At 48.8% G+C, this 16938-nt stretch overlaps 1 protein-coding gene across 4 annotated transcripts in view; it reads left to right on the forward strand.

Moving 5' to 3' along the window:
* Positions 1–16938, forward strand: part of NRP2 (neuropilin 2) — a 90388-nt gene that overhangs the window by 21567 nt on the left and 51883 nt on the right. For 3 of the 4 annotated variants that reach the window (XM_075430056.1, XM_075430057.1, XM_075430058.1), the window contains exons 3-6: positions 8345–8526; positions 12920–13150; positions 13725–13880; positions 15770–15939. In XM_075430056.1, the coding sequence (XP_075286171.1) occupies positions 8345–8526; positions 12920–13150; positions 13725–13880; positions 15770–15939 (739 nt within the window). Of the gene's footprint in view, positions 1–7498; positions 7679–8344; positions 8527–12919; positions 13151–13724; positions 13881–15769; positions 15940–16938 lie in introns of those variants that run through there. The other variant, XM_075430059.1, reaches the window with a different exon arrangement.

The raw sequence follows: 16938 nt of genomic DNA on the forward strand, positions 1-16938 counted from the left end.
CACATTAAGGAGAAAAGCTACCAACGAGCTTCATCCAGCAGCCCACTCCCTCATCTCTGTCTCCCTCTCCCATCTCGGTGTGGCTGCCTCCCCGACCTGCTGTCCCAGGCAGGGCTGAGATCACCCTGGGTAGGGGTACGGGCCAGCCCCTGCAAGCAGCTAACTCCTCCCTTGCCCCCAGATAGATACAGCTGCCTCTGAGATCCGGGTGGGAGGCCACTGCTGCTGCAAACGCACAGCAAGGCGTGATATGTGCATGGCACAGTGCTCGCCCTCATCCAGGCATTGATTGTGCTCAGTCTCTCCGCGAGGCTCGGTTCAGATGGCTGTTGAGCTGCAGGTGCCCATATTTTGGGGGGAGAAGGGGGTAGGAGCTGCTGTGCTGCCTACACAACCTGCAAGGAGCTATCAGGCAGGTTTGGTGTGCTGTTTGCCCCAGAAACCACTCTTACTACAAGCTGGCGTGGCTGGGTTGTTGTGGAAGTGCCCAAATAGCAGAGGCTGCAGGCCAACCTTGGTGGAAAAGCTTTGCTTACTTGTGCATTGGCTAAGGCAGGAGCTGGGCTGTGAACGGGCTCTGTCTGAGAAACTGCGGGGTCAGAAAGCCATGCCCTGGTGGGCTGGTCCCGGGGTGACCATCCGTCATTAACGAGGGATGTAGGCAGCCAGGAGTATGAGGGTGGGCTGGTCAGGGCTCTGTTCTTGCAACCTCCTTTACACAATTGGTGCTTAATGAGGTGTTTGTTTCGGTTTTGTGCTGAAAAAAGCCAGTGCAAAGGAGCGGTATGTGCAAAGCCAAGCTGCAAAGCTCCCATCTGATCCCGGTTATTACCAGCGCTTTCATTCTTCACGGACTGATGCCCTGCCAGCGAGGTGCAATGGGGCATCCCTCACTATGGCTCCATGGAGGGTGTTTTCCTCTGGGAGCAAGGCTAGCACAGTAGAGCATGTGAGCGTCCCCTAATCCTCATCAGCACCTGCCAGCCTATCCCCAGACCTTCAGCCACCAGGGCTGGCCTGGCCCAAACTGCTCTCCATCTGTTGCTTGGGCCATCAGGAACTGGATTCCATCAGGAGATGGGAGCCTGTTCTCCTGTTCCCCCCCACTGCAAAGAGAGCAAATTGAGCATTTGCCCCCTGACTTCTGCCTGCTCTGCTGCTTTTCGGCAGTAAATTTTCCTCTTGTGGTTGTTATCTTTTATTGTATATGTTTTTTTATTTGTCTTAGTGATCAAGTGCCTGTGAGTGGTGACAGTAAAATGACACAGAAACCAAAGTCTAATTTTTTCCACAGATGGATTGTAGCAGAAGGAGGAAAGTGCAAATGCATTTTCTCAAGTGTCCTGCATTTTGGGGTATGAAAAGGTTGTGAGTTGCTTCAGTTCCCTTAGAGCAGCAACAGAAGGCAGAATGCCATGGAAAGGGGGGCTATTCTTAACATGCTTTATATATTTTATTCCTGGTTTCACCATGATTTTTTCCCCCCAAAGAATACCAAAGACATCTTGCAACAAAAGACCCCTGCAGCTAAAGATAGAAGGGTGAGGAATTTATAGATATGGTTTTGGAGACAGGAACAAAATTAAACAGCCATGTGTAACTCCTGAATAACAGCCTGAAGAAAACCCCTAAAGTGCACATTAGCACATCTTGTTTTCTTATATAATGAACGGTTTTCCAGACATGCCCCAGATGAGAGCACTTCTCTACTCCAACGCGGCTTTCCGCAGCGATCTAGCAACACAGCTTGAAGAAGGCAGCCCGAGGATGAACGGCAAAGCACGGGTGAGCCTTTGCTGTCCCCTCTCAGGGAGGGCAGCAGCATGCTAGGAGCTGAAATTCCCTTCTGAATCAGATCTTGCCACAGGAGCAGTTTGCAGCTATGTTTTATTCTTCCCTTTGCAAGATGTATTTTGGCTACCTTTTTTTTTCTGCATAAGTTAGCAGTAACTGCTGAAAGACTCTATCCGTCAGCAGTGCTTGTATGGGGGTGAAAACAACCCAAGGAGTATAAATAGAGGCTATTTGTAGTTTCCATTTTTTGTCTTCGAGGCATTTTTGAAGAAGTTTTCCAATCTGTTAGGGTCATTTTCTCTGCCTCTCTGTCTCTTTTTTCTTGTTTTTTTCTTTTTCTTTTTTTTTGACTGGATGACTGGATTTTTCTCATTTCTCAGAAATTCTGGTCAGATTTTTGAGAAGATAAGAAAATAATCCAAAGCACCATGGAATGATTACAAAACCCCAGAATACTGTGATTACACAAGACATAATTGGATGCAACAAATTCAAAACGAACTTCTGAGAAATCCTAAGCAATTATGCCCTCCCCCCTTCCCCTCCGTCTGGCTCTCCCCCTGCTGCCATCAGATTTTGGTCATTGTAGTCACTGAAATCCAGTGAAATCCCTTGAGATTCAAAGCAATGATAGCCTGTTTCTCTCTGCTGTTGCCAGGGACAGTTATTCGCATCAGGGCAAAACAAGGGCAAGCTCTGCCTGCTCTGTGAGCATCTTTTGCCTCAGCATGGGCAAAAATGGCCCCACAAGCTGCAGACTGAGATCAGATTCATCTTTCCGATGTTCAGCCACCCAAAGTCCAGGTCTGGTCAGCGAGAGTGATTTAAACTACCTCTGTCATCAGCGCAGAAGAATGATTAATCCCATCCCAAGCTGGGTGTGAGGAGTCTGCTTCCACTGAGAGCAGAGGACATTTAGTTAGCTAAAGCTAGTCATGATACAAGCTTTTCAGGTCTGTGCACAAATCTGTATCAGGATCTGTGTCTATGAGAACTGATTCTCTTCTCACCCCTGTATAAATTAGGAGTGATTACCCTTAAAATGATGAGTTACACATGTGTAAAACCAGTTCAAGTCCAAGGAGAATCCAATTCATCTGCTGTATTTATAATGAATTATACTGATTAAGGGCTGGCAGCTAAGATCAAACTTCATTGCTCTTGTTTCATCAGACAGCAGTGGTGCTTGCCTCTGCTACCATGGCTATAAAAAAAAAAAAACACCACATTTAAAAGTCCCCAGTAGTTTCTGTAGCTGTTTAACCTTTGAAGCATGTGTCCGGCAGTTGCTCAAGATTGTATAAACATCACAGATAAGTTTTCTTGTCTTTCACAATGTAACCACCCATGAAATAAGGATTTGGTTTGAAGGTGGTGTATGAAAGAGCACGAAGATAGGTGGTTGACACAGAAAAATCAACTAAGCCAGCTAGCATGTAGTGGGCATTAATCCTAGCTGCCCCTTGATTGCAAAACAAACACAGAGCTGCTGGTTCATCATTTCTTAACCATCTCTATACTACAGCTGCTATTTCATTTCTAAGAAACAGCCTTTTCTTAGAGGATGTTTAAAAAACCTTATGCTTTTTAACATTTTCTGGAAAACAAACCACCTGCCACCTTTTCAAAAGGAACTATTGCATTTACTAGCTGCCATTGTGGCTAAGCAGGGTCCCCATGCCTTCGCCCCTCTACATGCAAGGTATTAACACCTGCTGGATTTCACTAGAATTGCAGTTTCTCTTCCTATCCTCAGCAGATGCATTCTAGACACCGTGACATATGGTTCAAGCAGGGTCTCAAAGGCTCAAGTCAGCACTGGGCATTCCCAAACTTGGGGTTGTTGGCAAGCAGTCAGTACCTACTTGTCTGTCTTTCTAGGCCAGACTCCTCCAATATAATATAATCTGTCTAATCAAGGCTGGCTGCTATTCCTGGCTGTGCTGCATGCTTCCTGTGTGACCTTGGGCCAGCCACTGCTCCTCTGCCTGCCCACCTCCCAGGGTCTCACGAGGATCCCATCATTACTGTTTGCCAGGTGCAGTCATGAGCCCCATGGAAATGCCTATAAATAACAGCTTCAAACTAAGCATCGGGGAAGTTCGGGTTAGAGCCTTGCGACTCTCTCTGGCCCTGGCAAGCACTGGAAACTGGGCTTGGCTGCATGCGAGCCCTCACCTACTTCACATCATAGCTCTAGGAAGAGACTGAGAGAGCTGCCAGCTAGGTCAGAGCTTGGTCTGAGGAGCCAGCCCTCCTCAGGCTTTGAGGCAAAGCTTGCACAAGTTTATGTATGGAGAGGACTTACATTATGGCTGTGAACATGTAAATGATTTATTATTCATGTTTCTCCCCATCCTAAGCTAATGTCCCTGTAATATCCTTGAAGCATGTTTCAGTGGGAAGGACTCAGCATCTCTTAGGACCCAGGGCTGAAGGGCAATAAGTCTGTTGATTATGTGTGGAGCAGTACGAGTCTCCAGACTGTGCTTTGTGCCAGAGCTGTGTGCCTCAGGCGAGGAGCGCCCGGAGGAATGGCGCAGGGTCTCTGGTGCTGCTCCCCAGCTGGCTCACAGCTTTCTGGAGCTCACCAGTGCCTGGGTGGGCACCTGGGAGGTCTGCACTGGCCTCGGCACTGGTGGAGCACAGCTCAATTGCCAGGGAGCAGATTAGCTATTTCACAACAGAAAAGAAATGAAAAGGTGGAGGTCTTCTCATAATCACTGCAGTTGGGGCTTGTTTGCTTTTATTGTGCCTTGCAGACTTGTTTGGAGAGCCAGCAACAAAGTGACTTAGGGAAAACAGAGAGAAAGGAAAGACTGTGAAGCAGAGAGGGTTGACTGGAGGAAATAGCAAGCAAGCAAGCGTGAGTAATACAGGCATTAGAAGTGCTTTATAATTAGTTTATAAAAGCTCTGTTAACATCGGCAAAGCACTTTCTACTAAAAATCTTTAATAAAAATGCAGCAATATTTGTAAGCATGGTACGTTTTCCATTTAATTCTGTTAAACAGCTCCAAGAACAGCTTCTAAGCAATGCATTTCCCTCCTTTCTGAACACCCCATTGTCTGGGCAGTTTAAAGCACTTCAGCTTTGCCTCCCTGCCTTAAAACTCCCTGGTGGAAACCCCTGTTTGAGGCGGTTCCAAACCATCGGGCTGGCCCTCCCACTCAAGTAGCAGCTGGAAATTTCCTGCTGCTGGAGGAGCAGCCAGCTGCAGTCACCTTCTCTGCAAGAAGAGTTGATTAATCCGTTGACTATACTTGTGGGTTACAGAAGCTGCACCTTGCCCTCACAGATTTATGGTTGACTCACTGGAGCAATGCCTAGATGGGGAGAAGTGGCCATGAAATGAGCTTGGAGATGGCAGCTTGCCCAGTGGAGGTAATGCCGGAGAGGTCAGCCCACAGGGATGTTGGTACATGTTGGCCGAAACAACAGATTTGGTTATATGAGTGAAATGCAAATTGCAGGGCACTGGTCAAGACAGTTTGGATGTCGTCGCTGCATAAATGTGTCCCACTCAACTGTGCCCGAGTCTGTAATTATCTGGAAATGAAATGTTTAGAGTAGAAAGCATCCCTAGGGTTGGGTTTTCTTCCTTCCAATTTTACTTCTTGTTTTTCACACGGGAAGAACAAAGTCTGGAAACCATGTTTAAGCTTAACAGAAGCAAAGGTCTAGCCAGACTAGATTTTAATGTGGCCAGGGTCCCAGCATGAAAAGAATGAGGTTTATCAGCTTGTTTGATTGTGGGCCAAGGCATGGACACGACTGAAGCACATGGTACCAAAAGAGTCTGTGGTGGGGATTAGCTTGCTGAAGTTTGGAAGTTTCACAGTTTGGGCCAACCATCTTTAGTGTTTCATTTGGAAAGCCTAAAGCTTAATTGCTGTGTTGGAGAGGAAGTAGGTGCTCCTGCTCATCTGGGCAGGAGTTACCTCCCGAGTGTAACACTCTCCCAGTTCACACTCTGTTTATATGACCTGAAGAAAGAGACTTTTGCCATATGAATAGTAGAGGGCTTGGGCCAAGATTTTTAACTAGGAAAGAAAACTCTTATGCATTTATATTCATTTTACATTTGGCAAAAATGACTCCCTGACCTTCTCCTAGGGGCTTTTTGAGTTGTTTGTAACATTTGATTTATTAAGGATTAGCTTCAGTAGGAGAAATCTCAGTTAGATGCTTGGATGAAGCCAAACAGGGTTTAATTCCGAGAGGCAAATATTTCCCGATGATTTACTTACTAGATTCATTCTTTTAATTTTCCATTTGCAGATTGCCCATGAGCAGATTGCAATATTCCCAAATTGTGTTATTGGAAGTTATTCACCCATTCAATAAGCAAATATTTCTTGGTCCAGAATTTGCTTCTGAAATTGCCAGGGCTCCTACAGCACTGGGTGGTTTGAGCAGCCATGTGGACAGCGCTGAGATGTTTGGTGTGTTGGCTACAGCAGAAGCTGTGATCATTACAGTCAAGTAGTTGGAGCCATGTACTGTGTTGGCGAGTTATAACCCCACGGGGACACAAACAGATGTGATTCCCTGGGATGCAGCTAACCTCTGCCTGTGCCACGCAAATCGCAGCTTTTACAATGCACTCCATTAACTGGTTTTTGCCAACATTCATGTTTTTGCCAAATTAATTTTTTGCCACATAGTCGTGATTTCACTACTAGCCAGTAGTCCTGCGGCACAGATGTGTACTTCGGATGTGGAAAGGCTGCAAGCACACTGAAAGCAAGTAGTTATTTAGAGAACAAAATGTCCCTGGTGTTTGCTCAGCACTACTTTAAACAAATAGACAAACAAAGAGGAAAAAATTCTACTTAAAAGAAGCACTAACACTGTCCTCTATATTCCTCCTCCCTGGGGAGACTGTGGGATCAAGCCACACATGATGGACATTAGTGGGGTCACGCAGGGTGCTGCTGGACAGTGTCAGGGTAATGTGGGGTCATGAGGTGATAGGGAGCTACACAGAGCTGAATAGAGAGCAGAGGGAACAGATCTTCATTTACATTGCTGTGTGTCCACCTACCAGCTAAGCCAAATGCTCTTCCTGTGAGTGTGCCTCTTCTAAAGACCTCTTGGATTTCACCTTGGCCAAGCCAACTGAGTCCGTAATGAAGTTAAAGGCTGGGTGATTGCCGCTAGCTAAGTGCTTGGTCCAACATAGACAGGATTTTATCTGCAGGCATTTTGCTTCTGGCTCTCAGCCTGATCTGGTCCAAGAAAGGAGTGAAACCGAAGCTGTCCGAGCCATCTTTCTTTGTGGAGGAGCACACTGAGTCCCTGTAAGTTTGTTTTGAGATTGTTGCCTGCCGATGTGTGCTTTGCAGAACAGGAATGAGTCACATGAGGATCATTCTGTATCCAGCAAGTTACTTCTCCTTTCAACTCTCGATTCCCAAACAGAAGATCTTATGACAAAGAAGAAAGGCAGATTCCTGGCAGCCTGGAAATGCTTTTTCCTTCCCTGGCCCCGTGAGAAGAGCTGTAGTATGTTGTTCAAACAGGCTGATACAAAGCGAATGAACAGTGAAAGAGAGATGGGCAGTTTCTGTAAATAGCAACGTGCTGGCCAGAGAAGAGAAGAGGGGCGCGAGAGCGCGGGTGCTAGAAAGCAGCTGAAGAACAAGATGTTCACGTAAAAGCTGTTTGTTTCTTCACAGGACACACAGTCTGATACTACCTTGCCATTAGTCATGGCCTGGAAAATATGAAGAAACTTGTGGGAGTTTCACCTTCCAGCCAGACTTCACAAGAAGCTTTTGTCTCTGCACCAGCAGGCAACTCTTCCAACCCTACACATTCCTCCCCCAGACCATTCAGATGCTCAGAAGCCATGCCAGTGGGCAGGTGGGGCACCTCCAGGTAGGGTTTGGCAAAGGCAGGTTGCAGTTACAGGATGTACAAAGATCAGGAAATAGTGAATGTGGTCACCCAGCTCTTACACAGCACTTAATAGGAGAGGATCAGCATTACTGTCCAAGTGCTAAGTGAATGTACTGGCCACGCTTGTTAAAAGACCAATGTGGTGTCAGACAGTGCACAAAATAGCTACCTGCTTACATGGATTGAACATTGACTATTTGTTTAATGCTTGGTATCTGCTTGGCCAAATCCCACCTGAGTAGTCGAATAAACCCGGCTGTGCTAAGTAGCGTGATGGCACTTAGGGAGAGAGTTAAGCGAAAGAGAGCAGCCGCAGGAGAGGGGGATTCGCCCCTGCTGAAGGAATCTTGTGGGAATGGAGGCAAATTTTGTCCTAAATTTTGCATTTTGGCCCTGAAGTGGATGTGGGTGCAATAAATTAATGATGTGAGGAGCAACAGAGGAAGGGACTTAAATGTAGCCAGACAGACAAAAGGGAAAAAATGTATTGGGGAGCATGTGGTGTGAGTGACAGAGTCCCAGGTACCTGTCTGAAAGATGTTCTGTGAAATATGCAGATATAAAGAAGTGCTTTGTGTTTGTTCCTGGCGTCCTGAAGCATCTCCCTGACAGATGGTTTTACTGTCATTTCACCTGCCTCCACAGGTATGACTACATCGAGATCCGAGATGGGGACAGTGAAGCAGCAGACCTGCTGGGCAAGCACTGTGGGAACATAGCACCTCCTACCATCATCTCTTCTGGCCCCTCTCTCTATATCAAGTTCACCTCGGACTATGCACGGCAAGGGGCCGGCTTCTCCCTGCGCTACGAGATCTACAAGACAGGTGAGTGTCTGAGTCAGTGCCTGTCTCCCAGGCTGTTTGCCACAATGATCTTCACAAGGAGATGTCTTTGGCCACCTTTTCAATATGATTTTTAGCATTGTCTCCAGAGATAAAGGGAGCTTTTTCTTTTTTTTTTGTTTAAGCCAGTCTGTTGCATCACATTTCGAAGAGCACACATTTCAAAAAGCATTTTTACTTTGTGAAAACAAAATTCAAAACATTCAAAATTCAAAACATTCAAAATTCAAAACATTCAAAATTCAAAACATTCAAAATTCAAAAACATTCAAAAAAATTCAAAACATTCAAAATTCAAAAAACAAAAACATTTCAAAAGCAGGGTTCCTCGTTAAATGCTCTCTTGTATTTGAGGACTAGAAATGTGTATCTTTTTTCCCTGGCACGTGTGGAGCTTGTTAGGGCTAAGTGGGGATTGTCCCTCAGTTAGGAGCGCATGGAGCTCCCCCTCCTGTGGAGCTGTGATTCAGGGCTGATCAATGACGCTGTGTTTTCTCTCCCTGAAAGCAGGGTTTGTAACTGGGGAGCTCTGGTTTTCAAGGGACTGCTGTCAGCAGTGCTGTCAAGGGCTGAGGCAGCGCCTTTCCAGGCAGATATGAGAGGAACTATTCGTAATTCTGTTTAACATGGAACTATAACTGAGGAAAGGAGAAGCTGCTCAAAGGCTTTTAATAGTGTTTCTGTCTAAATATTTGCCAGAATTGTGTATCTGGGAAGAAGGAGGCTTGAGAAAATAAAACCCGCTTTGTTGTGTGCGGGTGAGAGGTGTGCCTGTGCGCCGAGGGAACAAGAGTGTGTTCTGCATGGGGATACGGGCACCTACCCAGTGCCCACATTCCTTTGGTGGTGCGTTGGAAGAAAACACATGCAGCTTTCACGTCATCGCATCCAGCACAAGAAAAATGCCCACGCCTGGTGAAGAACCAGAAAGGAGCACAACAGGGTTGCTTATCCAGCCTCTTCAAAGGGAAGGCAGGGAGCACAGGTACCAGTGCCCAAGGGCCCTGGCCCATGTGTGCAGTAGGCAGAGGTGAACAAGCAGCCCACAACCCTGTCACAGGTAGATGTGAATGTGGAGACTCTACTGCAGGCGGATAGGAATGGGACTCCCCAGATTCATTGTGAAATAGCGTGGACAGCAGGTGTCTGGAGGTTCAGGTGGATGAGGAGAATGCTGTTGCTGGTGGTTGCCTGGGCTGTATAACTGGCCATTGAGCTGTTGTGGAGCCAGCTCACCGATGCTGTTTGTTAGTGGTTAGGATACAGATTAGTCCTGAAAGAGTTTAGTGGTTTGTCCAGCTGTTGGGGTTTGCTGAAGCCAGTTGCCAGCACGGAGGATGGCAAAGAATGCCTGTGTTCAGGTGGGAAGACTGCTGACCCACCTCATCCTCCCTTGCCCCTTTCTCCCTGCACACACCTCCTCTGAGCCCAGCAGACTCAGCTGGGTTGTGCCTGTCCCCACATCGGGTCCACGCCCTGAGCCAGGGCACGGGGCAGTGTGGAGGGGTCCAGCTGGCTGAGGTGGTCAGGCCAGGCTGAGTGTGGCTGTGGGAAGAGATGGCAGGCAGGAGCCCTGTCTGCCTGGGTGGGAGCCAGCAAGGGGCCAAACTCATGGGAAGAGGAGATTTTGTTGCTGCTGGGCAGAAGAGAGAGGAAGCAAAGGCTGCTCTGGGAGGGCAGATGCTGGATGGAGGCTGGAGCTGGGTTTGTGTCCCTCTGTGTAGGTCCCTGCAGAGCTGCTGTCAGGTCTGAAGTGGTGTTGGGGCTCCTTTTGCCACCCCCCCTACCCTCCTCCGGCAGCCATCCTCTCCAGAAATAGCCATGCTTTCTTCCAGCCACAGCCCATGAAATCCAGTGTGGCAAGGCAGGTTTTGGCACAGGAGCAGGGACAAGCCTGTGGTCGGGGGCACCACCAGCCCACCCGCCTGCAGGGCTCCCTGGGCGGGCGGTGGGCAGTGCTGGCTGCAAGGCTACGGCCGTGCAAGCAAACTCTGCCCTTTGTTTGCAGGCAGGCAGGCATGGGCGAAGGTTCCTTCTTGAGCTGTCAGCGTAGCCAGCAAGGGTGTCACCAGCTTTAAAGGTCATCGGATTGTCATTGTCCACATCAGTAAAGGCAGTGTGGCTGCAGCTTCTTTCTTTCTTAAAGGTGACCTAAAAAAACAGCTCTTTTCAACTGAGCATTTATTTCCACACCTTGTACTAAATTTGCCTTATCACAGTGTGAGAGAGGTGAAATCTGCATACAAACACGTGCATACCAGGCTTTGAATCCCCTGATGGGTAGCAGTCAGCGGTCCCTGGGCTGACAAAAGAGCCGCCTGCCCTGGCTAGTCCGGCCTCCCTGCTGCTGGCTTTGTGAGTCAGTGTGGCAGAGCTGGCCTGAGCTCTCCAGCGCTGGGCATCAAAGTCTCCTCTCAGGCTGGGCCGTGCTGCCGAAGCCAGCATGACTCCTCTTGATTATCTGCAGCTTCCTTATAAAAAACCTGATCATTGTGTTTGCTGGTATCAGCCAAACTGTAGACAAAGATGCCAAATGCGATAAGAGCCCCACATGAGGAAACTGTTGTTGTCTAATGCAGTGACATAGTTATGTCTCTCTCCTGTCTCTAGAGGACGGCCCCTGACTCTGTGTTTAGTCTTTGATTTTCTCCCTAGCTCAGAGCTTGTGTTATTTTCCCTATTTGTCTTTCAAGCTGGTTGGAACGCAGTACACCCTTATCCCTGATCATGGTGTTAGGCTGTGATTTGTGTTTGGCCGTATTTTTTGCCTCTGTGTGTTACCCCACAGGTTCACATCAGAAAAGCTGGCCGCTTCATTAGGTAGTCAATTAACAGCCTCTCCTGAGTAGCTCTCCAGCTAGGCGCTGCATAATGCGGTGCCGGGATCCTGCTATTACTGCGGGCTGCTGGCCTGACTCCTGTAGGTTAATGCTGAATTGAATAACAAGTCTCCCATTAGTCCCAGGAAGGCTTGTGCTGCCTGGAAGAGCCGGAGCAGAAGGGTTTGTAGAGGAGAAGGAGGGTGTCCCAGAAAAACTGAAGCAGAAACCTTTGCGAATGCTAACACCGGGTTGCAGCAGCGGCCGGTAGTCTCTGTTAACATCCCCTTTCGCCTCTGATAGCTTCAGGCTGTGGATTTCTGTTGCTTATTGTCCTATCTCCACAGCTCAGCGGTTTCAAAGTCACCGTGGTATGAATACAACAGAAATTCCCCATTCCCCGGCCACCCTGAGGCACCTTGGCTGTATAAGAGGGGGCACGGAGCTGGCGCGGCTGCAGCCGAGGCCAGTGCGGAGGTCAGCAGTAAAAAGAGGCAACATTGTCTGCCCTCTTCGCCACGCAAAGGTCTTCCTTAAGGATAGAAATAACTTGCATTTCTGGTGTGGACGGCTCAGTCTGTGAGAAAGAGGGCTCTGTTCCTCCTCTCGGCAGAGACCCCCATGCCACGGCCCCTGTTACCCCTGCTCTTGCTGTGGCCACGTTGTGGGGATGTATGCTGGAGCTGGCCCTCGTCTTTTGCATGGGTCTCAGGGGGCCGGAGGCTGACCACGTGCTTCCCAAGGGTTTCCAGCTAACAGTGGAGACATTGGCACCCTCCCCCGGGCCCTTTCACTGTGTAAATGTTTGTGCTTCCTGATTTTCTCAAGAGGAAACTGAGGCACAGATGTCCATGCCGGAGGAATAGAGGTTGCTGGAGACCAGCCCCTGGGCACAGCTTTTCCAGAGAGATGACATCCCCGTTACTCTGCTCCACCCCTTCCCAGGCAGCCCCCTCCCCAAACGGGGGCTCCCATCAGACCCAGCGCTGCTGTGGCCCTTTGCAAGGGCCATGTAGGGCACCCCCTGCGCAGGCCAGCCCCTCCGCGGGCCGTGGGGCAGCAGGCACAGGCCTCCTGGCAGGTTGCTGGTTGGGGGCCCAGCAGACAGTGGGCAGGGCTGGCAGGGGGAGCTCAGCCCAGCTCGGCACAGCCTCCCTTCCCCACTGGGCCACCACCAGCGTGGGGGACATGGCAGGGTGCTGCCCAGCCCAATTGCAGCCATGGCTTTGTAGGGGATCACTCTCCTAGTCCTGTTTTTGTAGTATTTGGCAGGGGGATCAGCAGTGGTATACAGGTTATGTTTGCAGAGCTGTCTGAGGGATTTAAAACCATGCTGTCCACTCCAGTAAACACAGGGACTTTGTCTCTCCACCTGTGGAAAGCTTTGAAAATCTTCTTTGTGGTCCTTGCAGGAATTCACGCAGCTCTTGGGTTACAGGACATTTGCAGAAGTGAATACACAACACCTCTAAGCTCACATGAGGTTTCCACAGTGTCAGGCTATTGGCATTACACTGCATTGTTGCTAAGGCTGGAGGTTTTTTCTGCCACTACAGGCTCTGAGGACTGCTCCAGAAACTTCACTGCCTCCAATGGCACTATTGAGTCTCCAGGTTTCCCTGACAAGTATCCACACAACCTGGACTGCATCTTCACCATCATAGCCAAGCCAAAGACAGAAATCCTCCTCCACTTCTTGCTCTTTGACCTCGAGCATGACCCGCTGCAGGCGGGGGAAGGAGACTGCAAGTACGACTGGCTGGACATCTGGGACGGCATCCCTCAGGGTAAGTCATGGGGTGCTGCACTGCTGTCCTCAGCCTCTCTTGGTGTCTCACAAAGCTCCAAAGCTGTGCAGTCTGTGTCTGAACACCAAAGGTGCCTAACCTCAGATGTGGCTGCAGCATGCAGCCTGCCATTGGGGCACTTCGTGGCCGGCTGTGGGGACGGTGTGCTTGCAGGAGGCTGTGTGCATTAAACCCCAAACTACTGCTCTGTTGTAACCACTGATCTGAAATGTCCCACGGGACACTCCAAGACACCACAGGTCCTTACTCAGGCAAGGGCAGTGGGTTCATGCAGTGCTGGGAAGACCACCCTACTCTGTACCAACACTGAGAAACAGAGCAGTTTGGAGCATTTCCCGGCAACTGCAGAGAAATGCCTGCTGCAGTGGATATTTCTTTGCGGCGTACTGCATGGCACCAGGCCAATGGATGTAAAAAATAGCTCATCCTCAAAGCCTTTCTTTTATCCTGATCGGTCCTGCTAAGGCATCCCTGCTGAGTGATGCCAATCTGCTGGTGACCCAGGAGGCTGGTGGAAAAGCAGGCATTACTTGTGCTGCTCTTTCTTTTGCAGTTGGCCCCTTGATAGGCAGGTACTGCGGCACTAAGATGCCATCAGACATCCGCTCAACCACCGGTGTCCTCTCGCTCACCTTCCACACGGACCTGGCAGTGGCTAAAGACGGTTTCTCTGCTCAGTACTCCTTGATCCAGCAGGAAGTCCCGGAAAGTAAGTTAGAAACGCATGTGTATGACTTTAGGTAGTCGTGTCATCTGATTTTCCCGAGTCATTCACTTGGCGCATGTGAGAGTGAGGCAGGCAGGAGTGTGACCAGGGGCTGGTCCCCACTGGCAGTGCAGGCAACACTTACACTAGTTGTGTTCTCTGTTTCTCATAGAAGTGAGATTGCAGTAAGAACCATGCTTTCTGACCTTTCTTTGACTCTTCACTTGCTCGTGAAGTCTTCTCAATACCTTTTGGGATAGAACCCTTCATGTCTGTGCTCAGCCCAAATGATTTAAGGGAAGACTTCAGCCCACTGGGTGCAGCAGATTCACTAAAGCATGGGGGAAGTTACTCTTTCCCTCTCTCTGGTTTTCCAAAAATTCACAGCCCCAAGCTACAAATCAGAATTTCTTGGCTTTCTAATTAAAAAATGCCTAAAGCTCTAAGAATTTCAAACCAAAATTTGTTTTAGAACCCTTATTAAGGGAGGTAAATTGATGTGGAGTGAGGCAGTAAGTTGTGTGTTTTGAGAATGGAGAGCATGTTGATTCTTTGTGATAATACTTGCAAGCGAGGAAAGATTCAGTTTGTTTTCCCATGGTACTTTTACATCAGAGCTACAGTTCTTGATCTGAGTTTGCAGTAAACCTGTGATACAGCAGAAGAAGCCTACAGGACACCCCTCAGTCCCAAAGAAAGAGAGAGGGTCCCTGATCTGACACCGAAAGCCAATGACAGAGAGCAGGGTAGACTAGGGGCTGTGTGGCGCTAGGGCAGCTGGGTTACAGGCTCTTGCTGTGTGATTGAGTTAGGGATATTCTGCTGAGGCTGAGAGTCACAGACAAGCATGAGCTCTTCACCATTACCTATCTCTATACTCAGTTGATCTGTTCTTTAATCCTCTTTCTATTCTATTCTTTAAAAGTATTGGGAAATAAAAAGTTAATGACACACAAAGCTTGAGAAATTAAGCTTAAGAGCTGTTAAAGGGCCAGGTCTGTTTTGATTTATGCTGGTGTGAGATTGAAACTTTAATAATACCACTGAGATTTTAACTTGGCCCATCATTTCCACCCGGGGTTGACTTGGCCACATTAAAAACACAAGCGGTTTGGTGGAGCCCCATTGGTTTACGGCAGCAGCATGCTTGGGCCCATGCAGTATTTTCTATCAATGTTTTCTTTGCAATTGCTTTTACAGGACAGCTGCCATAAAATATATGAGATGCGCAATAAGACTGAGCTATTTGTGACTATTAAAGCCTTAGAAGTGAGGAAGCCCAAATGAAAGCATCCTGGAGTCTTTCATATTCTTGTCTGGTTAATTGCTATGGTCCTGATATCACATATAGCCCATGCACATATACACAGAGGCATACACATGTGCGTCCATACTCCCCACACAGAACCTTTAGACCTTCCCCTTTCCAGGCCTTGACATTCCTGCTGGCAGCACAGCAGTAAACACCCTCCTGTTGTGCCTGCCTGTACTCTGTGCCTTGTCAGTGCTTAGATTTCACCTCCAGCCTTCAATAAGATGGGGAATTTTGTGGCAAGGGGCCTTGGAACATCTTGGTGGAGATGGAGGGAGGGAAGGGACAGAATTGCTTCAGAACTGTGCAGAGGTGAAGGACATAGAGAAAGGGAGAAAGATCTGGACTGTATTAGTTTTCAGAGGGCTGTGCAAACATAATGCTGCCCCACCTTTAATTTTTCAGTGCCTTCTGTGAGCACACACAACCTGCAAGATGGTGCAGGTCTGTTCATCTTTCCAGGCAGGCAGCTTTGCTTGGGGTTAGCTGGGGACAATAGTTCGGGGCTGCCTTCCACTTGGGAGTGAAGGACAGAGACTGTAAGCTGATCTGCATGTGTGCATGTGTGTGTCCACTCCAGACTTCCAGTGCAACGTGCCACTGGGGATGGAGTCTGGCAGGATCTCCAACATGCAGATTAGTGCCTCCTCCACCTACTCAGACGGGCGATGGACCCCTCAACAGAGCCGGCTCAACAGTGATGACAATGGCTGGACTCCCAATGTAGACAGCAACAAAGAGTACCTCCAGGTATGCACTCTTTCCAGCCCCCTCACCTCTTCCCCCACCAGATGGAGTGTCACACTGTTAAACTGACCCTTGGCCATCAGGCTTGCTGATTTTTTTATTGCCTCTGTGCCTCATGGGGAGCGAGCAGCAGGGGAGCTGCAGTGCCTCCGTGAAATGCGACAGGCTGGCTCTCCCATTAGCATGCCTGCACGAGGGCTGACTCGGCCTGCTGTCCCTCTCCCACCCCCTTCTTCCTGCCCAAAACCTTGATGGACTTTCCAGCATACTGACAGAGACTGAGGGACTTCTGACACTTAAAAGGGCCACTGACTCCGCCACTGGCCTGAAGACCAGAATATCCAGTAGGCACGTGGAAAAACAACTAGAATAATATTTCTCTCGTCAGTGATACAGGGAGCGTGAGCAGGCTAACGTCAGGTAGCGAGCTGACAGAGCAAAGGCTTTCCCTGGGAGCTGATTAGATCCACAGTCTCTGTCCGCGCAGGGCTTCTGGCTGTGTCACATCGCCGTGAGACACTGCTTGCTAAAGGGCACTAGGAACGGGAGGTTGAGAATGTCATTGCCTCTAGCAGACGTCTCATTCTTCATTCATGGCAGTGCTACCAACCCAGCTCTGCTGACCTTTCTCAACCCACATTGTGAAAAAAAAAAAAGCAAGGGAAAACCAGGAACTGCAGCACTTGCTAATTGGACATCATGCTTTTATTTTACATGGAAAAATTCAGCCTCTGTCCTGCATTAATAGACATGACTTTCTGTGCAGATCCTGTTGCTTGGTCTGAGGCAGGAAGACGGTTTTGTGATGGTCCCATGTAGACAGACATGAAGATCCTTAGTTACTCTTGTCCTGTGGTCCCCAGCATCCTGCTGCAGTCAGCCCGGGTGGTTCGTGCCCGGGGAAGTGTGTGCCCACAAATGGAGTGAGACAGACTGAATTTGTGCCTTTTCATGTTTCAGAGACAGCGGGAGGAACTAACTAGCCAACCTGAATTCTCAGGT

Source organism: Opisthocomus hoazin, chromosome 9 (genome assembly GCF_030867145.1).
Source record: "Opisthocomus hoazin isolate bOpiHoa1 chromosome 9, bOpiHoa1.hap1, whole genome shotgun sequence".
Lineage (NCBI taxonomy): Eukaryota > Metazoa > Chordata > Aves > Opisthocomiformes > Opisthocomidae > Opisthocomus > Opisthocomus hoazin.